We start from the raw sequence: 26475 nt of genomic DNA, 5'->3' as shown, positions 1-26475 counted from the left end.
TTTTCTTTGCCGAGAACACTGTGACGGGGATAACCTACCTTGATATGATTGAGTACTATTTTTTCCCACAGTTGGAGACTGATTCGAATGATTTCATCTACCAACAGGATGGGGCACCGCAACACTGGCATAGGAAAGTGCAGGGATTTTTAAATCGAACGATTCCACAACAATGGATTGCTCGCACTTGACCAAATGATGCAGCGTTAAATTACTGGCCTCCAAGGTCACCTGACCTTACTGTATGTGATTATTTCTTGTGGGGGTTTATACAAGACTCCGTTTATGTACCTCCGTTACCAAGCACATTGAATGAACTGCGACATCGCATAACGGCAGCTGTGGAAGCTGTAACTGAAGACATGTTAGTGCAGTTTCGGTCGAATTTGAATACCTCATGGACATATGCCGTTCATCTCACGGGGGGCACATTGAACACCTATGAACAGGTGCAATAAAAACTTTTTTGAGTTTCACTGTCATGCAAAACAAAAACTATTTGTATATGTTTATTAGTTTCAGAAATACAGACTTGCCAAAGTGGAGAAATGTTTTTGATACACCCTGTATATATATATATATATAATTCTGGCTGATTATATTCAATCTTCAAATATATATTTATTATAAATCTGTGTACTTGGCACTCTTGGATCCACATCTAGACCACATTTATAAGATCTATATCTTCCTTGTTACAAATATCGAAAACTCAACTTGAAATATTCGAAATAATAAACTGTTTTAATTTAACATAGTGCTTCTCTAAGCAAAATACCGGTAATTCGGATATTAGCAATCACTGCCGCCAGAAGCTATTTTCTAATAGCCATCACGTGCGCTGATACCGAAACCGGAAGGAGCAGTTTCAGTGATAATTATCACAAATCGTTCCGTTCCTTTGGTGCGGCAGATTGTCTTGAATTTCCACTAACATTTGTTTAAAAACAATAAGTTACTTCTCCATTTGTAATGATATAAGTAAACGAAATTTCGTGTAAGGAGCAAGAAGCTGAATCATTCGTATCATAGTATTGTTCTACATTAAAATTGATGGTTAGTAAAACAAAAGTTTGAAATCTTTTGCCTTTTTTCAATACCTTTGCTTTCTTAATTTCGCGCCAACCAAGACTTCTTATGTCTGAGTTTTATGAAACCTCAAAGGCAGCAGGAGAATTTAAGAATGGGCGAAAAGTGGGTTTTTTTTGAATGACCATATCAATCAGATCTCAAAATTGGTGTTGGATAAATCGTGGCAAATGAATCATATTCCAGAAATAGCGTACAGTAAGTTTTTGCTGGTTCAATCTATATCCCAAACCAGACATGTGCGTACATTCTCTTTATGATTTCCACTGATATAATTACAATTATACGTCACGAATATAATTCACAATATGACTTACAATTACCGCCTTAAATGTCAGATATAATGGGTACCACAAGATTAAAAACTCATTTCATCCCCATTCCCCAAATATTTCATTTGAAACAATCAGGTTAAGGTTGATTCCATCATTTTTTTTTATTATAAGGTCTTTCGTAAGATTGGACTCTGTACCAAAGGTTTCTACGGTGACCGGATAATACGTATAGGAAATTGTAGGGTGTTTAAGTGAGAACAAGTTTAGATAACAGTATAATATTGTTCGAAATAATTGTGATTCACGAAGACGTCAGAAAGGTTAAAAGTGCGATAGCAACCTGCAAAAAAATAAAATGTTGTCGCACCAGATTTGGTATCCTTGGACATTTTTCTGTTCCTGGGGTTAGTAATAAGTATAAACTACCATGACCTGATGACGAAGGTTCTGTTCTGGATTATAGTTATTTTAAACTCAAGAATGTCTGATTTTTCAGATTTATGAAAATATTTTCGTCGTGTAAAACATGGCTTTCATTGTGAGGAAATTAAGTTAAGAAATATAGTAGAGGTTTAAATCCTGTATGTCTTTTCAGTTTTCGGCAGAATAAAAATTTGTCGAACAGATCCGTGTTATACATATAATTATAAACTTAAGGCATTAACAGCAGAAAAGTTAGAGGAAAATAATTTTAAGTAGCATTCGAACAATGTTCAAAAGAATTGAAATCGGAAATAACCATAAAAAAATAAATGCATTGCGATCGAAATACTTGTTATTTTATAGCTTTATTTATAACAGATTAAGAACGTTTCTTGCCTCATAATTATTATTTATTTTTAATAAAAACGCATATGCGCATTCTTTATATAAGACAAACTACTCAATATTTACAATGTTACTGCTACGTTCTGTAAGCAACATTGCGTTAAGCAGAGAGAGAGGTTCTAAATATAAGAAACATTAAACGACAAACTAGGTTAGGAACTCTCGCTAAATTTTCCTGTTTAATCTCCCTGTTTTCCAGGTCCGTGAACTTGGCCCCCCCACTTTGAGCACTAACGATAAAATTAGTGTCAATCGTTAGTGCATCGTTAGTGCTTCTTAGTGCACCAACCCCTAACGTTAGTGCTTAATTAGTGTAGGAGCTACAAGCAAAAAACCTTTGGGGGGCCAAGTTCACGCTGCCCCCCCACTTCAAGCACTAACGAAATAACTAGTGCCATTCGGTAGTGCATCGTTAGTGCTTCCTAGTGCACCAACCCGTGACGTTAGTGCTTCATTAGTGTAGGCTCTAGAGCCAAAACAATGGTACACGCTGGCCCGCCCCACTTCAAGCAATAAAGAAAGGAATAGTGCCGTTCGTTAGTGCATCGTTAGTGCTTCAAGAAAATACTAAAAGTTTCGTTAGTGCTTCACTATTAGTGTAGATATAGCACTTATAAGTCACGAAACTCCCATAAGAAATGCATGGGGAATTTTTCATTGCGTCAAATTACCGCCAAATTCCAAAGCACTATTGACCTCTTCTAGTGCAATCGTTAGTGCATCGTTAGCGCTTCTTACTGCAAAAACCGCTAACGTTAGTGCTTCATTAGTGTAGGAGTTATAAAGAAAAAACATTTGGGGGGCCAAGTTCACGCTGCCCCCCCACTTCAAGCATTAACGATAAAATTAGTACCATTCGTTAGTGCATCGTTAGTGCTTCTAGAAAACACTTATAGTTTCGTTAGTGCTTAAATATTAGTGTGGTTATGACTTATTACATGTCACGAAACTCCTATAAGAAATGCATGGGGAATTTTTCATTGCGTCGAATTACCGCCGAATACAAAAGCACTAATGAATTCTTGTAGTGCAATCCTTAGTGCATCGTTAGTGCTTCTTAGTGCACCAACCCTAACATTAGTGCTTCATTAGTACAGGAACTACAAGTAAAAAACACTTTGGGCCTAGCGTAAACTTGGCCCCCCCACTTTGAGCACTAACGAAAAGATTAGTGCCATTCGTTAGTATATCGTTAGTGCTTCCAGAAAATACTAATAGTTTCGTTAGTGCTTCATTATTAGTGTAGATATAGCCAATTGTAAGTCACGAAACTCCCATAAGAAATACATGGGGAATTTTTCATTGCGTTAAATTACCGCCAAATTCAAAAGCACTAATGAATTCTTGTAGTGCAATCGTTAGTGCATCGTTAGTACTTCTTAGTGCACCAACCCTAACGTTAGTGCTTCGTTAGTGTAGGAACTACAAGTGAAAAACCCTTTGGGCCTAGCGTGAACTTGGCCCCCCCACTTTGAGCACTAACGAAAAGATTAGTGCCATTCGTTAGTATATCGTTAGTGCTTCCAGAAAATACTAATAGTTTCGTTAGTCCTTCATTATTAGTGTAGATATAGCCAATTGTAAGTCACGAAACTCCCATAAGAAATACATGGGGAATTTTTCATTGCGTTAAATTACTGCCAAATTCAAAAGCACTATTAATCTGTTTTTGTGCAATCCTTAGTGCATCGTTAGTGCTTTTTAGTCCACCAACCCTAACGTTAGTGCTTCATTAGTGTAGGAACTACAAGTAGAAAAACCTTTGAGCCTAACATGAACTAGGCCCCCAGTTTGAGCACTAACGAAAAGGTTATTACCATTCGATAGTGCATCGTTAGTGCTTGTAGACAATACTAATAGTTTCGTTAGTGCTTCACTATTAGTGTAGATATAGCCAATTATAATTCACGAAGCTCCCATAAGAAATACATAGGGTATTTTTCATTGTGTTAAATTCCCGAACGTAATAGTAATCATTACACTAATATATTGTTATTAGTGCTTTTACATTTGGTGGAAGAATTTTAGAGAGTGGAAAATGCTACGTGTCTAAATTTAGCCCCACACGCATCTCAAATACTGAAGAAACGTTTGACATGTTTAGTGCATCGTTTGTACCCATTAGTACACTAAACTCTAACGTTAGTGCTTTGATTCAACTCTATATTAGTGAACATTATTTGCAAGACTAAATTGAATTTTTTCTAATTCTACAATTATTGTCCTACAAAGGTGAGATAGACGTCAAAAGTTAGTGCATCCTTATTGCTTCCCGAAACACGAAGCATTAGTGTTAGCGCGATTATAGTTTAAGAGTTATAAGTGAATAACTCACTCTGTGCTAAATTTAATTTTAGCAAATTTTACAATAATTGCCTCACAAAGGTTGAATAAACGTCAAAGATGAGTACATCGTTAGTGCTCCGAAAGACACTAAGCATTAATGTTACTGCTATCTTAGTTTAGGGGTTAAAAATGAATAACTCGGGTGGTGAAGGGCTACTTTAGATCTTTAAATGTTGTACAATTTTACGCTAATTGTCTGACAAAAATGGACCAAACCAGCGTTTAGTCCTCCGCTGAATAAGCACTAATGCTAGTGTTATCATAATTTAAGTGTTATTAACGAATAACACGCACGAGCCTAAATTCAAATTTGTCGAATTTTACAATAATTGTCAATCCAAAGGTAGGATAATCGCTAAAGGATCGTGCTTTTTTAGTGCTTCAAAAATACTAAGCATTGACGATAGTGCTATCACAGTTTAGGAGTTATCAGTGAATCACTCGGACGGATCTCAATTAAAATTTATCGAATTTTACAATAATTGTGTAAAAATTGAAAAACCTGAAGTAGCCCCGCTCGAGTTATTTGGTAAAACTCCTAAACTGTGACGGCACTGCCGTTAAGTGATTAGTGTTTCATGAAGCACTAACAGTCACTAACCTTCGGCGGTTATCTTACCTTTGTGGGACAATTAGTGTGAAGTTCGAAAATTTAAATTCAATCCTATCCGGACTATTCATGAAAGCACTAACGAGAATTCTTAATGTTTTATAGCTCTAGCAATGCAGTAAGCGCTTGTGTTTGTCCTACTTTTTTGTTACAATTAGTGTAAAACTGTTTAAGTTGAAAAACCTAAAGTTAGACCGGGTTGAGTTTTCATTAATAAGTCCAAAAATATGACAGGACTAACGTTAGTACTTATTATTGTTTGAAGCGTTAAGGATGCTATCCTTTAAAGTTTGTCCTACCTTTGTGAGAAAATTAGTGTTTTTCGATACTTTTAAACTCAGTCTCGTCCGAGTTATTCATTAATAATTCCCAAACTAATATTTCACTAACGTTAGAAATTTTTGGAGTTTTAACGCTGTACTAACCTTTGACGATTATTCCACATTTGTGAGACAATTATTGTAAACTTCGATAAATTTAAATTTAGCCCGGAATGTGTTATTCACTTATAACTCCTAAACTATGACAACAATTAGTGTTTAATAGGGCTCTATTAATGCACTACCCACTGGTGTTAGTCCCACTTTTGTGGCACAATTACTAAAAAAAATGTGTAAAAGTTGAAAAATCTAAAGTTAGCCCCGAACGAGTTATTCATTAATAACTACTAAAGTATGATAGTGCTATCGTTACTGTTTAGTGCACTAATGTGAAATTACTTAGCACTAAACATGTAAATAGTTTTACTAGCACTTGAGAATCGTGCGGGGTTAATTTAGACACAGCATTTTTCATTTTGTAAATTTCCCACATATTTAAAAGCACTAATAACCACATATAGTGTAATGGTTATAGTATAGTATAGTGTTAGTACCTCTTATTGCAGAACTCCAAACACTAGTGCATCAACAGTATGGACGGTAGAAAATAAAACTTAAGGGGAGCTAACTATACGCTAGCTAATAAAAGCATTCACGATGAGAAGCATTAATGTTCGGTCTTGGTGCACTAATGTTACACTGACTAATGGTGCACAGAGATCACTAGCAAGCAATAACGAAACACTAACGATGCCACTAGAAGAGACAACTACTGCATTTGAATTTCGTGAGAATTTGACCTAATGAAAAAATCCCCATGTTCTTCTTATGAGAGTTTCGTGACTTATAATTGCCTATATCTACACTAATAGTGAAGCACTAACGAAACTATTATTATTTTCCATAAGCATTAACAATGTAATAACGAATAGCACTAATCTTTTCGTTAGTGCTCAAAGTGGGGGGGGGGGCAAGTTCACGCTAGGACCAAAGGGTTTTTCACTTGTAGTTCCTACACTAATGAAGCACTAACGTTAGGGTTGGTGCACTAAGAAGTACTAACGATGCACTAACGATTGCACTAAAAGAGATCATTAGTGCTTTTGAATTTGGCAGTAATTTAACGCAATGAAAAATTCCCCATGTATTTCTTATGGGAGTTTCGTGACTTACAATTGGCTATATCTACACTAATAATGAAGCACTAACGAAACTATTAGTATTTTCTGGAAGCACTAACGATATACTAACGAATGGCACTAATCTTTTCGTTAGTGCTCAAAGGGGGGGGCCAAGTTCACGCTAGGCCCAAAGGGTTTTTCACTTGTAGTTCCTACACTAATGAAGCGCTAACGTTAGGGTTGGTGCACTAAGAAGTACTAACGATGCACTAAGGATTGCACTACAAGAATTCATTAGTGCTTTTGTATTCGGCGGTAATTTAACGCAATGAAAAATTCCCCATGCATTTCTTATGGGAGTTTCGTGACTTACAATTGGCTATATCTACACTAATAATGAAGCACTAACGAAACTATTAGTATTTTCTGGAAGCACTAACGATATACTAACGAATGGCACTAATCTTTTCGTTAGTGCTCAAAGTGGGGGGCCAAGTTCACGCTAGGCCCAAAGGGTTTTTCACTTGTAGTTCCTACACTAATGAAGTGCTAACGTTAGGGTTGGTGCACTAAGAAGTACTAACGATGCACTAAGGATTGCACTACAAGAATTCATTAGTGCTTTTGTATTCGGCGGTAATTTAACGCAATGAAAAATTCCCCATGCATTTCTTATGGGAGTTTCGTGACTTACAATTGCCTATATCTACACTAATAATGAAGGACTAACGAAACTATTAGTATTTTCTGGAAGCACTAACGATATACTAACGAATGGCACTAATCTTTTCGTTAGTGCTCAAAGTGGGGGGCCAAGTTCACGCTAGGCCCAAAGGGTTTTTCACTTGTAGTTCCTACACTAATGAAGCACTAACGTTAGGGTTGGTGCACTAAGAAGTACTAACGATGCACTAACGATTGCACTAAAAGAGATCATTAGTGCTTTTGAATTTGGCGGTAATTTAACGCAATGAAAAAATCCCCATGCATTTCTTATGGGAGTTTCGTGACTTACAATTGGCTATATCTACACTAATAACGAAGCACTAACGAAACTATTAGTATTTTCTGGAAGCACTAACGATATACTAACGAATGGCACTAATCTTTTCGTTAGTGCTAAAAGTGGGGGGGCCAAGTTCACGCTAGGCCCAAAGGGTTTTTTACTTGTAGTTCCTGTACTAATGAAGCACTAATGTTAGGGTTGGTGCACTAAGAAACACTAACGATGCACTAAGGATTGCACTACAAGAATTCATTAGTGCTTTTGTATTCGGCGGTAATTTAACGCAATGAAAAATTCCCCATGCATTTCTTATGGGAGTTTCGTGACATGTAATAAGTCATAACCACAGTAATATTTAAGCACTAACGAAACTATAAGTGTTTTCTAGAAGCACTAACGATGCACTAACGAATGGTACTAATTTTATCGTTAATGCTTGAAGTGGGGGGGGGCAGCGTGAACTTGGCCCCCCCAAATGTTTTTTCTTTATAACTCCTACACTAATGAAGCACTAACGTTAGCGGTTTTTGCAGTAAGAAGCGCTTACGATGCACTAACGATTGCACTAGAAGAGGTCAATAGTGCTTTGGAATTTGGCGGTAATTTGATGCAATGAAAAATTCCCCATGCATTTCTTATGGGAGTTTCGTGACTTATAATGTGCTATATCTACACTGATAGTGAAGCACTAACGAAACTTTTAGTATTTTTTTGAAGCACTAACGATGCACTAACGAACGGCACTATTCCTTTCCTTATTGCTTGAAGTGGGGGGGGCCAGCGTGTACCATTGTTTTGGCTCTAGAGCCTACACTAATGAAGCACTAACGTCACGGGTTGGTGCACTAGGAAGCACTAACGATGCACTAACGAATGGCACTAGTTATTTCGTTAGTGCTTGAAGTGGGGGGGCAGCGTGAACTTGGCCTTCCCAAAGGTTTTTGGCTTGTAGCTCCTACACTAATTAAGCACTAACGTTAGGGGTTGGTGCACTAAGAAGCACTAACGATGCACTAACGATTGACACTAATTTTATCGTTAGTGCTCAAAGTGGGGGGCCAAGTTCACGGACGTCTATTTTCCTCTTATTCGTTGTAAAGTTTCCAAATAGAATATCTTTTAAAAATGCAAATAGAATCTTTATACATTTTGTCTTAGTGCTAGCGATAAACAAGCAACAGGGTTGTCCATCGGTGTTGTGTGAAGTCAGTGGTTTTACAAAAGTTCATTCATATTTAATTCTTTGTCATTCAGATTTTTATTTTTATTTTCCCTTAGGCCTATACAAGTTAAGTTCTAAGTGTGAGTTACAAGAAAAATGTAATCTAGTGTACGAGCAGGTTCTTCAGAAACATTAAATTTAAGTAGCCTTACATAAGGTATTACAATTACTGTATGTAGTGCGTAACCACTGTTTCGATAAAAGAGCATAAGGTACATTATATTTAAGCCTAGATGGCAGTTTCTTAGTCACTTTCGAAAATTCAAACTATTTGAAAATCCGAACTACCCGTGGCCACAATTCCTTCGGATTTTCGACTTCTTACTGTATTAACACCCACAATTAAGGTCGAAAACGAACAATTGCTGAGGCTGGAAGGAAAGTACTAAACAGCTGTTTGAGCCTAACTTTTCAAGAGCTTCTGACAAACCTTTTCAAATATGTGTGCAAGTAGTGTGTTTGATATATGATTCCTTTAGTGCTAGAAGTACCGGTGATAGCAAATACCGAGAAGACCAAGCAGTCACATTGAATGCGTCTGCGTTTTGGGATTCTTCTCATAAATTGTATAATTGTATTTTTTGTGTTGTTGGAAAACATATTTAATGTTTCGCACATATAAACACACACACACACACACACACACCCACACACACACACACACACACACATATATATATATGTGTGTGTGTGTGTGTGTGTGTGTGTGTTTGTGTGTGTGTGTGTGCACTAATCTATTTTTTATTTAATTAGTTAATAATGTTGTAAACGCTATGTTTATTTCTCTATTAAAAATATACATTTTTCTCTTGAAAAAATATGTATATTCGCCTTCTGCTACAAAGATAGCTGACATATGTTTCTTTACCATTTCGCCTACGACGTTTACTGTATAATTGATGTTATAAAATAGAACAGTTTCAGGATTCGTTTTTGGGGTAGATGTCATAGACACTTACTGATACATACTATTAAGTATACATACACTTATACCGTTTGCGTTTGTATACACTCAAGGTGTTTCCTGACTCTTCACTTTATATATCAGTATGATACAACTTCTTTTCTTTCTGTTTAAGACACTCCTTGGGAATCTTCCTTTTTTTCTTGATAATACCAACTAAATTCATACCAATGACTTTAAGGTCTTCTACTAGATTTCTTGTTGTAATATCTAGACACACAAATAATGTTTAGATATTATCACAGGTGGTACTTGGACCATAGTCCTTGAAAACATCAACCAAAGCTTTTGCAACATGCTTATCTAATTGCATTCCCACTGGACGCCCCAAGCCTTTAACTAAGTAGGGAAATCCATTGAGTACGTATTTAGACTTTACCTCAGACAACAGTGAAAACTTAATTCAAAATTTGTCTCACTTATTGGGAGAATATTGAATAAATTTACATCTCACATTGCCGGGGTATAATTGTTAATCTGCTGAAACATTCTCATTGAGATTATAGCACCTTTTGGAATTTTCAGTAAACGTGTTCCATAATCTGAGGCCAAAGCAAATTTACATCTTTGAAGTCGCGTTGACTTCTCATCAAATAAGAAACGAAAAGTACTAAAATATTAATATTCAAGAAGACGTGGTTCGCATGTGTTTTTGAACCATGTACCTTTCGAATAACTTCTGTTTGGATCCCAACTTCCAGTAGGAATGTAGTATTCTATAGTGCTTCCCGTAACGATATGCTTAAATTGTTGTTTTACTTTCATAATTCACCGAGATATGGCTTTTCAATAGTTTAGATACCAGAGGAGAATGACGTGTTCAGCAATAGCCGTGCAATCAAAAGCAATGGCATGATGGTTGAAAGAATTGAAAAGTTCATCACATTATGACGAAAGGATGATATTCTTTAACAAATAACTGTCAGGTTTTATACGAAATAGATACAATATTTTTTTCAAGTTAAGGTAGTAAGCATTTCCTTGCATGAGATTCAGCGAAAACTTAAAACGTTTTGATTTTAACAATAATTTACGTAATCCATTTCCGATGTAGTTATATATCTTTAAAGTATTCAAACAATTGTTTTATTTTGCGAGGAAAAACAATATATTATACTCTTTACGATATTTTAGTGTCAAAATAAAATTATAATGTACATTTCTAAATGCTATAAAACTTAATGACTGTAAGCGTGTGTATGGGTTTTCTGGAAATAATTAAATAATTGTCGAGACAGTTAAAATACTTCACCAGGCATTCTAAGTTAGATTTTCCAATGCACCCTGCTATTAATACACTGCAAATACGCCATATTGGACAGACCAAGTTTAGGACGAGCCTTGTCACATGAATCAGGTATTGCCCCTTCCATATCTATAGCTCTGTCTTCTACTGTGCCAGCATTAAGTATATCGAAATAGTATAGCAAACTAATACAACATTCTAGTTTCTATTAGAAAGACTGGAAAACTAGGAGAACTGTCATAGTTGCAGTTACTCAGTAATGATGTGACTATATTTAAAACTCCTCATCATACCTTCCACTTTGCAAACATTGCTTATCTCAGATTCCAGAGTTATGTCTAAATTTGAAACGTTCTACAACTAAGTACTTCTTGGAATATCGCGATAAATTTCAGGCAATGACTTCCACACATAACAAATTCTTCGAGCTTAGTTTAATGGTAACGAGAATTAATAACTGAGTTGGTGTAACATATCATCTGAGATTTTGCTCTTCATCTGAATAGCGTTAACACTGGTCTTACAACGTTCATTGTATATTTTCATCAATGACGTTGTGGATATCTGAAAGGATTATAATACCTCAACTGAAATGCCTTAATTAACATGTTTCAGTATAATATAGAGTTTGTCAACGTTTCAGAGTGGTGTCTTCGAATTTGCAACTAGCTGTCACTGTTGAACTTTCTAAGATATGAAATCATTTTGAAATGAAGTCAATAACTTACTTACTGAAGGACAAAAATATGCTTTTCGGACGAATATAGTTATTATGACATTGTTATATTTATACTTTAACCTAAGGAAGAGTGTCTTAGCACTTGAAGTATGACACTTATATTTTCCTGTGTCGCTACAGAGAAACACACATCCAATGTTTCTCTTGTGTTTTGACATCTTTCGGGATATCGATGATACAGTGCAGCTAACTTGTATCTCAAAAATAAAATACAACTTTACGGAATAACAAAATGTTTGAAAAAGTTGGAGATCAGTTGAAAGTCAGCAACCTTTCTGATGGAAAAGTCTATCACGATAACAAGTTAGTTCTCCACCAGAATAGTGGCTGACATTTAACTAATCCATAACCTTTTCTAACGTTTTCCTTCTCTTCTAAATTTGTGTTTCCTTGACATACGTGATAGTTGCGAAGTACCGTCTATATCCAAGAAAGTTGCATATGATATGCCTGAAATAAAGTGTCATTTTTTACTAATACCTAGGTGTAATAAACTTAAATGTAAAATTGCCACAACTCCACACCGTCACGTTCGCATGAACAACTGACCTAACTATCCAATAGAAATATCCTTACTACGTACTAAGCTTCAATGTGATGTGATCAAAGAGAATGTTAGTTATACTAAACCAACATAACCATGGACAAATACCCTACACTCATATCATGAATACCATTAACTACAAACGTCCAGTGAAACATAGAAAACTGAAATACAAATTGAAAGTAAATTACTAAAACTGGATAGAATACACAGTTCCAAAATGAGTGAATTCCTTATGTAATATTGATAATTTTGTACTTTCATTTCTTGGCTTTTTCCATACATCAAACAAACGTAATACTGATTTTACACAACATTATATTAAAGTTAGTTCAAACCCAGCTGTCGTCACCTTTAAGCTACATCACTTCACCGTAATTGGAATCTGCTTCTTAAGAGTAACTCTCAATTTGACTGCATATGGGTATGTTTCAAACATACGAATTGGCTACCAAAGCATCTAATAATCAGTGTTAAAATTGTTGAAAAATGTATAATATTAGAAACAGGACCATAGCATAATCAATAAAACTTTGTAAGGACGTAAATTAACTCTTCGTCTTGCACTTTATCAACAGGATGCAATACTTATTAATATTGACCAAAAACATGCTCAGCAAAAATTCATTATATCAAATGGACTTGGATTAATATAGTTAGAATATAATTGAAACATTAGCACTAGTCAATTGCATATGAAAAATTGAATAGAAATAAATCTAGTTCAACATCACACAGAACAGTAGTATTCAAGCTTACCTTTATTAATGCTGGATCGCTTATTCCAGTAATAGAAGGCGCCACGCAATGCGCTGCGGTTAACACAAAATTTTCTTTTATAATTGAGCCTCCACAGAAATGGTATCTACGAAATTGAAGTGAAACTTGGTAGGGGATAATTCCTGCAAAGTATGATACTACTTTTAAATAATATAGAAAATTGTTAATAGTTAACAAAAATAGTCATATTAGTTTTCTGCTTTAAGGAACAGACCTGAACAGGACTATGTATTGTTAACATAGTTCATAAGCGTAACAGTGGTCAATAACCTTCCTTTATTATAATCTTTATATAAATATCGGACGTAGAGCACTATCAATCTAAAAGTATTAGTCTTGCTTGCAAAGCAGTATTGTAAGCAATTAATTTTATAGTACGAATTTGAAGAGCATGATGAAAAACATCCACTCTTGAAGCAGGTGAGCTGAGTACGAAAGAAGAATGGTAAAGTTATATGACCTAAATTGTGAAAAGAAAACAAAGTTACAAAGAAAAGTATGCTTAATAAGCAAATGACTTAAACTTGAGCTCTTTCTGCAGATCAGCTCAAATAAGTGTTCACATGATTTCTTCTACTCATGGCACTCATCTTTAAAATTGTGGTTTCCATTGTATTCCCCATGCTCTTCGTTGTTTGGTGTTAATTTTTATTCTCGTTTTAATTTAGATTCAATACATAATGCAATTGTACATTTGAGAACTCTGTACCTATTCAACTACGAGGACAACAAGTATAAAAGCTTTGCTTAATGTAAAATAATCTTGCAAAACTCGCAATTTATACAAACGGCAGTCAGACATTTATTACACTCTCATAGTAGGCATGATCTCCAATTAGATCCACGAACGCGAATTTCAACAAATATTCTCCTCATATTGTCTGCTTATGAATCAGTTCATTAATACAGTCTGCACAAAAGTCTGAGGAGTTGAACGGCAATTCGGATTCCTCCGCATTAATGGCATCTTCATTATTTTCAACACGCCTACGCTTTAAACTGTTTTTTAAGTTTTCGAAGAAAAAGGAATCGGACAAAACTACTTTGAGTGGATATAATAAGCGAGTAAACGATTTGTAGTCATATTGATACAAAACGTTGATTATTGTACTACTTTTTGTGCAGATGTATTATCTGCTATTACCAGCGTGTCATTCAATATCAAAACATATTTCTATGACTTGATAACATCCTGTTATTTGTTCAGAAAGTGCCTGTAAAACTTTTCTGTGACGAAAAACCCATTTTGTACAGATCCAACTAGTTTCACAACTGTCTAGTATCAAAACTACGAAATTATGACGTTTTTACATGAATCGTTCACTTTAACCATCTCGAGAGTAGAAGAGATGGTATGTTTCCACGTTTTACTCTTATCGTAAGCTTGAGGATCAATGAGGTACAGCCAGTATTCATCTATATAATCTAGTCAGTTTTAAAAAAGTATCATCGTCAATACGTACATTAGATAACATACATTAGATACATTAGATAGACATACATTAGATAAACGCGTTTGCAAAGAATTAAATATTAGTTTCAGTTCCTTTAAATTAAAATCAAAAACAATGGTAATGAAAAGAATAAAAAAGGAAACAGGGATAATTGTTTAGAAAAAGAACCTGATTCAACGAAATCGGAGAGAAGTATTATTATTCTTTCAAAAGGATGTAAATTTATAACGTAATTCAAACTAAATAATTTGCCATCTAACGAGGGAACCTATCCAAGTGTAACGCTGACTTCAAGTCAAGACTATGCCCGTTGGATACCTTGTCCCAAAAGAATATAACACGAAAAGGGATACATCCTCAATCGCAACCGTTGCGGAGATATAAGCGTGAAAAGATAGAAATTGAGCTCCATATTATACATTACAAAGTCAGATTCCAGGTCAGATTTTTCGGAAACTGACAGGTAAGGAAACCCGGCGAATACATATCAAATTAGTGTGGGGAGCAGAGAACCTTTTGAATGAAAAATTTATGTCCCCGGGGAACTCGCAAGGTCGCTAACTGGGTCCAATTCAAACTTTGCAAATGGAACCGGAGGTCAAATAGCATATTGTATAAAAGCTATTGTTAAATAAAAGAAGATAGAAAAAATCTGAACTCTGTACGAAAACCCTGTGCAAACGTGCAACTTGTCAAAATGTCAATAAAACCTACACCAGAAAATCTATGACCACGTTTCTAAATCCGTTAAGTTGCGACAATAACAAAGCAGAAAAACACGTTTGAAAGTAGAAAGTATTGAAGTAAAGCAAATTGCTGCAGAGTCTCTCACAGAGTCGTACAACGGACATTATCCAAGTATAAGTGTGACTTCGAATGACCAATGGACCATAGAATAATCATGACCATTGGATTTCGTGTCCTAGAAGAGAAAGGATACATTGTCAATCGCAATCGTCGTGGAGGGTGAGAAGTTGAAAAGGCAATGCTATATGTTTCGCAGATCGGGACTCCAAATTCACAGATTGCACTGTGAAATTTCTATCGGGGATTTGCTGAACGAGAAACATTATGGTAAAGTATTAACCTTGAAACTGTGAATCAACTTGGAGATTAGTGAGGTTGGAGAAAACTGGAATAATGGTGCAGAAATAAAATATATTGAAGGATGCTTTTGAGAGAGAGACTCTGAAGCAATTTGCTTTACTTCAATACATTGCACTTTTAAACGTGATTTTGTGTTTTGTTATTGCCGCAATTTAACGGATTTAGAAGCGTGGTCATAGATTTAGTGATGCAGGTTGTATTGACAGTTTGACCAGTTGCACGTTTGCACAGGGTTATCGTATCTTCTTTTATTTAACAATAGCTTTTATACAATATGCTATTTGAATCTCGGTTCAATTTACAAATTTTGAGTAGGACCCCGCCAGGGACCCTGCGAGTGCCCCGGGGACAAATTTTTCATTCAAAAGGTGCTGTGCTCCCCAAATTGATGTGTAATCGCTGAGGTTCCTTACCTGACCGTTTCCGAAAAATCTGACCAGGAATCTGACTTTGTAATTTATAGAAAGGAGCTCAATTTCTATCTTTTCACGCTTATATCTCCGCAACGGTTGCGATTGAGGATGTATCCCTTTTCGTGTTATATTCTTTTGGGACAAGGTACCCAACGGAAATAGTCTCGACTCGAAGTCAGAGTTACACTTGAATAGGTTCCCTCGTAAGGTCCCAATTCAAATGCAATAAATAAGGTCTAGTTATAACTAATTATGTAAGAAAAAAGGTGATTTATAATATATACTTTATAAATGGTAAAATAGAACTAACTTCAAAATTCAAGCAAGTGAATTCTCAATAATAAGTAATTCCAACTGAATATTTTCAATAATAATTGAAAATTGATATCTTTATAACAAATTTCAAACATATATTAAAAATATTAAAATTAATTAGGAAAATATCAAAAAGACATAACCAATATACCGAATTAAGTGAATAATAGGAGATCTTCCATAAATATACCACTAATTAAACCACATTAATTGACTGGCTATACTTGTTGAACGCAATCAAAATGGGTCAAGATAATGGACTCGCGTCGGTATTATTTTACCAAACACTCTTCACCATAGGAAGATATACATAAAACTCCAATATATAACCTAACTTCCTTACAATGAATTAGACGAAGTAACATTTCTGGATAAAACTTCGCAATTAGTTAAACTTGCATTTTTGATTAAAATCTCAAATATCGCAAGTAGTAATGACAAATCTCCACCGCTTTTTTCTTGATTCACTTCTAGGTGATGTTGCACCTATCCCATTCCGAACAATTATGCTCAACCCAACTCTCCGAGATTTCAAACGAAGGACGAATAATTCCACAAATTGCCAGTTGGCGCTGATGGCTAAGTATATAGACACTCAAGACACTCAACTTCCTCCAAACAGTAGCTAAAATACTACGAGTAGGAAACTAATCCAAATTATCAAGAATCTCAAAAGAACCTTAAAGCTGCGGAATACAGATCAATATCTCTAACCGTTACAACGTCCAATATCTTTTGGACATATTTCGTTTAGTTGGAATTTTTAAAAAGGTGTGAAGTAACTCGGATACCATCTTGCTAGTTCTTACATGAAGAACGGCTGTAATGATAAAAAAAGGGGGCCTCTTAGTAAAGTTTTTTTTCTATCTTAACAATTGCAAATAGCATATGCACTTTCAATCTCCGCAAATATGGCTACCGAGCGTAAATCTGCAGTATTCTCTTCATTCAATTTATAGGCAATTGGGACCTCATTTGAACTCCCTTTTCCAGCGTTCGTGGTGTCAGAAAATTATCATTTAACTAGAATCAGAATTATACCAATTTAATGTTTCATTTCTACAGTTTCCATCAGATGAAAATATAGTTCAATATCTAATTATGTTGTAAAGACTATCGCCGTTTAGTTTTATGCTTTGTACATAAATTGAGCGGAAACTTCAATGATACCAATTAACATACATGCTACCAAGATTCAACGCCCAGTGTAAAACGTTCATATTAACTGCATATTCTAATCATTGTAAGACGAGAATTATTTGGAAGTATCTGATATAGTAACTAACGATTTGTATAGATTTGATATCTAAAATATTTATCAAACAAACAAAAATTCGAACTTAATCACCGTTCTTCTGTACATAATGCTGAAACGTTATAGCTATGTATAAAATATTTTATTTTTCTAAAACTTTCCGCAATGTAGAATATGTGCTCGTTTGCAAGTGTAACGGATATACTGTCGGCCGTTTATTATTTTTCTACTGACAATGTACTCGTTGAAAATGAATATATTTTTATTTCAATATCTTTTACGTGTAAGAAGAACACTAATATTTCATCAGTTTTAACTGTTTACTAAATTACATCTTGGAACTCTTTGTAACTTGTTGAAAGAAAATAAGTAATTGAAATGTTGTAACTTCTGCTTTGCTACTAGAAGCCTTTTAAATATCATAAAGAAATGCCATAAAGAAATGACATATATATATTAGGGTGGTCCATAAATATCAATTTTCAGATCGGGCTGGTCTCACCCCCTAAAATGGTTCCATATGGGACTAAATTAAGCCAGGATAAAAATTAGGTTCATTGAATAATATTAAATGGTGCCCCAAGCCGCCTAAAATTTTGAATTTGATTACAGTACATAGTATATGGGAAAAATCTGGAACAAACTCATGTAATTTAGAAACTGCTAAAGGTAATGCAAAGCTACTTTGGATAATAGAAATATATCTAATTTTGTATATTACTGCCATTGCGGCAATCTTGAAATCCGCCATCTTGGATTTAGTTCAAAATTTTTAAATAGAAAGTGGGTCATGTGGCATATCGTTTTGAGGTATCGTTTTACTAGAAGCACAAATCTGGCACTATTTTAAAGATAACTTTTTTCACGTAAGAATTATTACCTGTGAAAAGATTTCTCATTTTCAGATTAATAATTCTTACACTACTAAAAGTAAGGACATGAGTTTCGTGTGAAAGAACGAAAGGGATATGCACGGCTTCAAACAAAAGAGGAACGCGAAAGAAAATGCACTTCTGAAAATAATTTGTTTGAATTTTATACGCCGAAAGACATGGAACAGTTCAAGTAATGAAGAGGAAAATCCAGTTGAGAATGTTCAAGAAAATTTAAAAACGTATGCGTGTGTGCTCGGACCGTCCAAGAGATGTAAAATGGGGAAAGCTAATTTTATTACTCAAAGACTGGTGTTGCTCTTAATCGATAAAAATTTCTCATAGAGCAGCAATACATATTCTGACAGCGACGGCAGAGACATTAGGCCATAATGTAGAGGAACTAGTAATAAATGGGTCTTCCATTCACCGATGCTGAGAGAAAACCTGTAGTGAAGTTGCACAGGACTACAAGAAACAATTTCAGTGTCCATCAAGTGCGTTAGTTGTGCATTGGAACGGGAAACTACTGCGGAATTTCACTGGCAGAGAGACTGCCGGCAGGTTACCAATAATTATTACAGGAGATGGTCATGAGAGGCTAATTGGTGCTCCCATTTTGTCGTCATCAAGAGAAGAACACATTGATTCTACTATAGTACATTCGCTTGAAGAATGGAACTTGGTAAAGTTCGTGCAGGCAGTTTATTGTGACGCTACTTCTTGCAATATGGATCTCGTCAAGGGTGATTGCATTCTGCTAGAGCAGTAGCTCCAAAATAACCTTTTATACCTTCCTTGTAGACACCACATTTATGAATTAGTTTTAAAATGTGTATTTGATAACTGTTGTGTTTCGTTTGCATCTGGACCGGACGTTCTCCTATTGAAGTGTTTTTAGAACTTGTGGTCTAGAATAGATAGCACTAACTTTATTCCAGGAATTGATGATGATGATGTAACAAACAATATTTCCGACGGAAGAAATGAAGTGTTGAATTTTGCTATCAAACTTGTAGAAGCAGGACACTGCAGAGAACATTACAGGGAATTTTTAGAACTGACCATCATATTCTTGGGTGGTATACTTCCTTGAGGAGTTTTCTTTCGTTTGCCTGGAGCAATTCACCATGTAAGGTGGATGGGAAAAGCAAACTACTATTTAAAATATTTCTCTTTCGCCAACAATTTCGTTTAACGAAGCAAATAGAAACGGGTCTTTGAAGAGTATGCACTTTCTGATCCGACTATATTTTCACAGTTGGCTTAAATATGATCAAACATCCTATTCACCATTAAAAGATCTACAATTTTTGAAAGATTTGTACAGTTAAAGACAAATAGATGCTGAATTATCTGAAGTGGCTCTTTCTAAACTTTCACACCGACTCTGGTACTTGACGGAGGAACACGTAGCATTCGGGTTTTTTGACGATGGAGTTACCATAATGGAAAAACAAAAAATGGTTGAAAGAATTAAAACTATAAGGGGAAATCGTGAAGCAGCAAAGGGGCTTGACGCAAAAGATGAAACCATAAAAATTCTTGTGGAAAGAGAAATCAGTGATTTTGTTACAACAAACAAATTTTCCTCGAGAGATTTAAAATACCCAAAGGGTATCTTGAGTGTGATCCGACTTCATGGCCAAATAATAATGACTATCTTCAAGGAAAGACAATAGTTTAATTCATCCACGTAACAAACGGTATGCAGAAAGGGATTACAACAAGTAAAAGATTACAACAATGTTCTTACGAAAAATGAGGAGCACAAACACTTTCTTTTGCAGATAATAAAAGCCCACAGACAATCTTTTCCTATATGCGACAAAGTGAAGTATATAGCAAATAAGATTCATAACTTACCAAAAAGATACTACATAAATAAGGGATATTTCAATTTCCTTTAAGTTATATTTTTTTTCTTTTTCCTCATAATGCTCTATGAATCATCTTGATGGAAAAACACTTATTGTAGTTCAAAGCAAAAGAAGCAGTTTGTTTCAGTTTATGTAAGACTTCCAAAATTCTTACATGTCTGTGTTAAATAACTGCAATAAAATAACATTACATGAAGCATTTTGTTTTTCATACGTAATAACTCTTACATGAAAATAGGTAACTTGAAAATAATACCAGATTTGTGCACATAGTGAAATGCTACCTCAAAAAGATATGTCACATGACCCTCTTCCTATTTAAAAATTTTGATCTGGATTCAAGATGGCGGACTTCAAGACGGCCTCCATGATAACGTATAAAACATTGGGTTGGTATCTTCCTTGATTTCCATTATCCAAAACATCTTTTCATTCCCTTGAGCCGTTTCTAAATTACGAGAGTTTATTCCAGCTTTTCCCCATACACTATGTTTTGTAAACACATTCAAAATTTTAGGTCACTTGGGGCATCATTTCAAATTATTCAATGGGTCTAATTTTTATCCTTGCTTAATTTGGTTCCATATGGAACCATTTTAGGGGAGGATTCCAAAGAAATTCCTAAATTTATTTTTCCCCATATAAATTATATATATCACGGTAGAGGCATAGAACACCGAAAAACTTTGGGAGAAACTTTGAGAAATAACACTTATATGAAATGACACAAAATAACTCTAATAAATATGAGTAAAAAAACGTCTCCTTTCAGAGCTATGAACAAAAAAATATTCTAAAAATCGCGTTTCTTAACGCCCCTATTTAGTAACTATAGGGTCTACCATAAGCTGTTTAAGGAATTACACAGGAAATAGTATGTAATCTGCCTAAATATCCATGTTTTAGAATTCACTGTTAGCAGCTAAACGAATGCAACATTAGTAATTAAATGAGTCTCCCTATACCTCAACTTATGTTTTACACTTCGTTTCGCCAATAACGGAGGATGAAAAAAACATGGATATTTTGATACAGCGCATACTAGTTCCTGTGCAATTCCTTACAACGCTTTCGACAGGTCCTATAATTTCTAAACCATTGCTTTCTGAAATGTGATTTTTCGTGTTTCCGGCGGATCATAACTCTGAAGTGTGTACAAGTGTATATTGTCCATTACATGCTCGCTCGTGCTCATACCATTTGTCTTGACTTTTTCAGAACTATCAATCATAATGGTTCATTTGTCAATCATAATGGTTTTTTTGTCTAAGCTAGGGATTTTTTTCTTAAGTTTTGGAGGATAATGAGTCATACTTAAGAAACCAAAACCACTGTATACCATATAACAGTTTGCAATGCTAAAGTAGGTTTAGCCCTCGGTTCAAATTTGTTTCCATTGTTTCTAATATTATATGTTAATTATTTGTCTTCAAAATGAAAATATGCTGATTGTCGAATGAATACCGATGACTTAAAAGATATCTGAATATATTCGGAATGTGCATGACAATCAACAATTGCAAAAGCATATATCACTGCGTTTCTTCAGTCGTGCTTAACAACTTTAATCCAATGTAATATAAAGAAATGTTGCTATATGGCACTAATGAAAAAAACAAAATTTTACATTATCATTTTCCTTAAATGATAGAGCTAAAAATAATTGTAGGAAGTAAATTCATATCAAACAAGCATATGCAGTATCCTGTAAGTAATTCTTATAAGCAATTAGAATTTATAATAAGAAACACATTCCTGAAGTTTCTTTTTCCAATATTATTTGCAGAATTAGATTGTAATGTGGGTCAATTGTATGGTCGTCTGCCAACAAATCTCATACTGAGAGAACAGAGCAAGTTCAAGAAAGTTTTGTGTATTCCTTATTCTTAGAAAAACATCATGTGTATGCACTTCTGTTCAAAATTTCTCATGAAATGTTACTTGATGTATTCACGTATAACTGTAAATTAGAGATGCTAGTTTGGCTGAGATTTTATATATATTACTTGTTAATTATCTTGATAATAGGAAGTTATATAACCAATTGTTACAATATTATAAATTTTAATTAAGTCCAAAATTATTTTAGGTTTATCAAATGTCTAGCAATTAAATTTTTAAGAATTTACCTGTATCTCATATGAGTCCAAAAAAAATCTTACAATTCAAAACAAAGATTTAGATTTCCTTCACCCGTTTCTCAAATATCTACATTTACTTAAACGAACTTTTGAAACCTATACAAATGCTTTGTAATATTCAGAAATACTCGTTACTAGTTGTGTAACTTTACTTTTTGTAGTTTTAATGTTCATCTGCATTCATCTGCATTATTATTAGTATCGTTATTTCCTGTATATTTATGTTTGTACCGTAAAACGGGGCTACTTTGACATTGAGGGCTACTTTGACATAAAGCGGGGCTACTTCAACATGAGTGATTCTTCTTTTCTGTGAGCGTCGTTGCATCTAGACGCATCTGCTCCAGCCTCTGGACGTGAGTGTGTATAGGAAACCAAAGAAGTGGAGAGCCGTACTAAGTTCATGGCAGAAAGAGACCCGACAAAGTGGATTGTTTCCCAAGGAAAAATTCCCTGGTGTACAGTCCCGACTCGTGGATTCCCTGGCTCCCACCGTAGGCGAGAACCTGAAGCTAGGATTCCGCGCGACAGATCTTGTTCTCCTAAACATTGAAGCTTCTCTCTCAAAGTTACCCAAACAGCCCGACAGCACACAGGTCGAGAAAAACAGGGACGCAAGTCTCCTGCAGTTTCTTCACGATTCCAGAGTGGGGCCAAGCACCAGAGCGAGCACGAACAGAGGGAAGTTAGGGAAAAAGATCTTGGTTTCTTCTCGAAAATAGTTGCTCGCATGGGAAGAAGAACCGGATACTGGGACCAGATATGAGAGTGGAAGAGTTTGACATCTGAGAGACCTTGGTGAAGGAAGAGGTGGCCGTCGAGGAACCCTTGATAGAAGAACTGGAAACCGGACAACCTGTGACAGCTCCAAAAGAAACTCCCCAGGGAAAGAAGGGATTGTAATGTTGACGATTAAGGTTTTCATTCCGTTGTTACATGTAAAGGTGTGTTAAAACTAAAGCTTTAAGAGAAACTTGTATAATGGTGTATAATGATGTAAAACAATCAACATTTCCTGGTTAAAAACATACAGGATACATTACGCATGACCAAAACATTGTTTTGCACTGGATTTACATTAATTCCATGTTAAAATAACCCCATACGTCGGGTAACTTTGACCTTATGCAGGAAATACATAAGATGTCAAAGTAGCCCCACCCGAGGGGTTACTTTGACAGGTATTTCTTTAGTTTTTCCTCCAAAATTTACTTGCGGAATCTTAAGTTCAGTAGTGGATGTGATAACCTAGATACCCAGTGATAACCTAGATATTATTCACGCTTATCTGAGGAAAGACGAAAATTAGGTTATAGAGCCAACACAAGACTTTCATGTTAAATCCAGAGAACCAATTCAAACGGCTACTAATAATAGGTCATAGAAGTCTATAGCAAAAGTTTTTCACACTTATTTACGGTGAGAGAAACTAAGTGAAGGTGTGAGAGGGGCAACTTTACTTTTTTGCCCTCAAATGTCAGCTGTTGTTCCGACTCGTTCATTAAATCCACAAATTCTTAATACTTATTTAAGGAAGAGAGACCAAATTAAATACCGGGCCTAATGTCAAAATTATAGACTGAAGGTTACAGAATCAATCCAAACCAGTACCAATAATAAGGCTGCAATTTGTTAACTACGTATTTATCATAATTTCCGGGCTAAGCTGAAATGAGAGAGACGCACAACTTCATATTTGCACTTTCATATTTTTTTCCATGTTAGAGAATAAATAGAAATCATTTCAAATATTTTGTTTCGCAATATATTAGAATATTTTTTACAATGCCCCACTGTTTTTATTTAAGGAGACCGACATCAAAAGATGGTGGGACACGCTTTACATTGTCGTGATATCAATCGAAAATATAACCGATTATTAGGTGATTATTGATTCATCGTGTCATAATTTTTGCATGTGTATTTAAACAGTGATAGAGCTAAAGATGTTGATGTAACCAATATCACACTCTAATTTTTATTGCCACAGAATCAATCTCATACAATAATAATAAGTATGACGCTATGTATTGAGATGTGTTTATAATAACTCATAATCGGTTAACGCTTATTTAAGAAGAGTATACATACTCAATAACCGGATAATCAATTGAGGCCACTAATAATAATAATTAGTTCCTATTTTTTCATTAATTTCCATTTTTTATTCACGATTATTTAAGTAGAGAAAGATCGAATCAAGTTAGTTGAAATTTCATATTTTCATCTGTAATGTCTCAGAACGAATTCAAACCTGTATCAATAATTATGTCATATTTTGTTCATACATATTTGAGGAGAGAGTGAGTGAGTGAGAGAGAGAGAGAGAGAGAGAGAGAGAGAGAGAGAGAGAGAAGAACCAAGTTGTGTACAACATTTGCATTCCTAATATTAGAGAAGCAACCCAGAAGGCTACCAAAAATCATCTCACAACTTGTTTTAAATTTTTCACTATTTGTCATAATTTTGTATAAATTTCGTATTGAAGGTGAGTGAAATAAAATAAGGTATATTGAATATCAAAGAATATTGGTATATTGAATATCAAAGAATCCCTCCAAACCAATACCTAGAATTAGGTGATAATTTGATAGATATGCCACATAATTTGATAGAGCTTGTTTGAGAAGAAAGGGACCGAGACCAGATAAGGGCACAACTTCACATTTTCACATTCCATAGGATCAATATAAACGACTTCAATCATCATGCCATAATTTGTTCCAATTTGCTCACGATGTTTCATTATTTATTCACCCTTATTAAAGAAAGGAAGCAAAATAAGTCGAAATGTCAATTTTACGCATTCGTACACTTTGTTGCAGATTAAACCAACACCATTGGTAAGAAATAGGTTATATTGTGTTAATATTTGTCTACTAGGTTACATAAAATGATCACATTTACTTTACAACGATATTGTATATCTATGTGATAAATTACTTCCATTTTCGTATCTTGATTTTGGGCAACGGTGCTTAAAATTACATAATCTGTTGAGTAGAAGGAAAAGAAGAAAATAGATAATATGTTGTTGATTCTAAAGAAAACCAAATAAGAGTTAATCATAGCAGCTGAAAATCTATATTGATTTTATATGTGCAAACTGTATTCCTAGATATGATAACAGCAAAGAGTTATTTATTAAAATATTCCTATGACATCCATAAGAGAAAATTATTATTAATGGAGATGTGAAAAAGAATGATAAAAGCTAATGTTGTTACAAGTTGACGTGTTTGACTTATTGTAATTCGATCGTGTTGATATATTTAAAAAATATACGAACTGTGGGCTAAATGTAACGTGTAAAATATAAGAATAATATGCTATACTCGTTACATTTTAGAGGGTGCTTTACGGACCAGGACCTTGAGATTAGTCTGAAGCTCAGTAAAGCAGTCTCATAATAGAGTTCAAGATGGAATATACTTTACTCAGAAGTGGGAAAAGAATTTATGGAAACATTAAAATGAGGTTTTGTGGGAATGAAAATATGAATGAGGAAGGTGGTAGTGTACAACTACCAGGTACGAACTCATGAACAAACGCGGATGATCTTATAAGACAGTTTTGTCACCAAATATCACAACAGCTTGGTTAGGAAATATCGCAGCAACAACAAAAAATGGATACCAAGCTAGAGCAAATGTCCCACCAAATATCGCAGCCACAGCAGAAAGTTGATATTCAGCTAGAGCAAAGGTCTCATCAAATAACTCATTCCATAACACCAACTTACACAACAGGTAGATGTTAAGTTTGAGAAAATAACCCAACAAATACATTCCAAATTAGTACAAACAGATCATAAGATGGATCAGATTTTACATCGATTTACTGATGTACAGAGTTCAGTAGAAGTTGTGGAAACTTTGGTTAATGAACATACTAATCAGATCAGGGAATTGCAGGAATAAGTAAATGCGATCAAAGAGAAATTTAATA

The 26475-nt window shown here is 34.8% G+C and overlaps 1 protein-coding gene across 1 annotated transcript in view; it reads right to left on the bottom strand.

The window, feature by feature from the left end:
- The window catches only part of LOC145661733 (chymotrypsinogen B-like), a 215205-nt gene that overhangs the window by 114909 nt on the left and 73821 nt on the right, over positions 1 to 26475 (bottom strand). The window contains exon 4 of the mRNA XM_081727067.1: positions 13070 to 13212. Coding sequence (XP_081583193.1) covers positions 13070 to 13212 — 143 coding nt within the window. The remainder of the gene's footprint in view (positions 1 to 13069; positions 13213 to 26475) is intronic.

The sequence above is a fragment of the Thermobia domestica genome, chromosome 10 (assembly GCF_964235325.1).
Source record: "Thermobia domestica chromosome 10, izTheDome1.hap1.1, whole genome shotgun sequence".
NCBI lineage: Eukaryota > Metazoa > Arthropoda > Insecta > Zygentoma > Lepismatidae > Thermobia > Thermobia domestica.
Note: the sequence above shows the minus strand (reverse complement) of the source record. Positions and strands in the feature narration are given on the sequence as shown.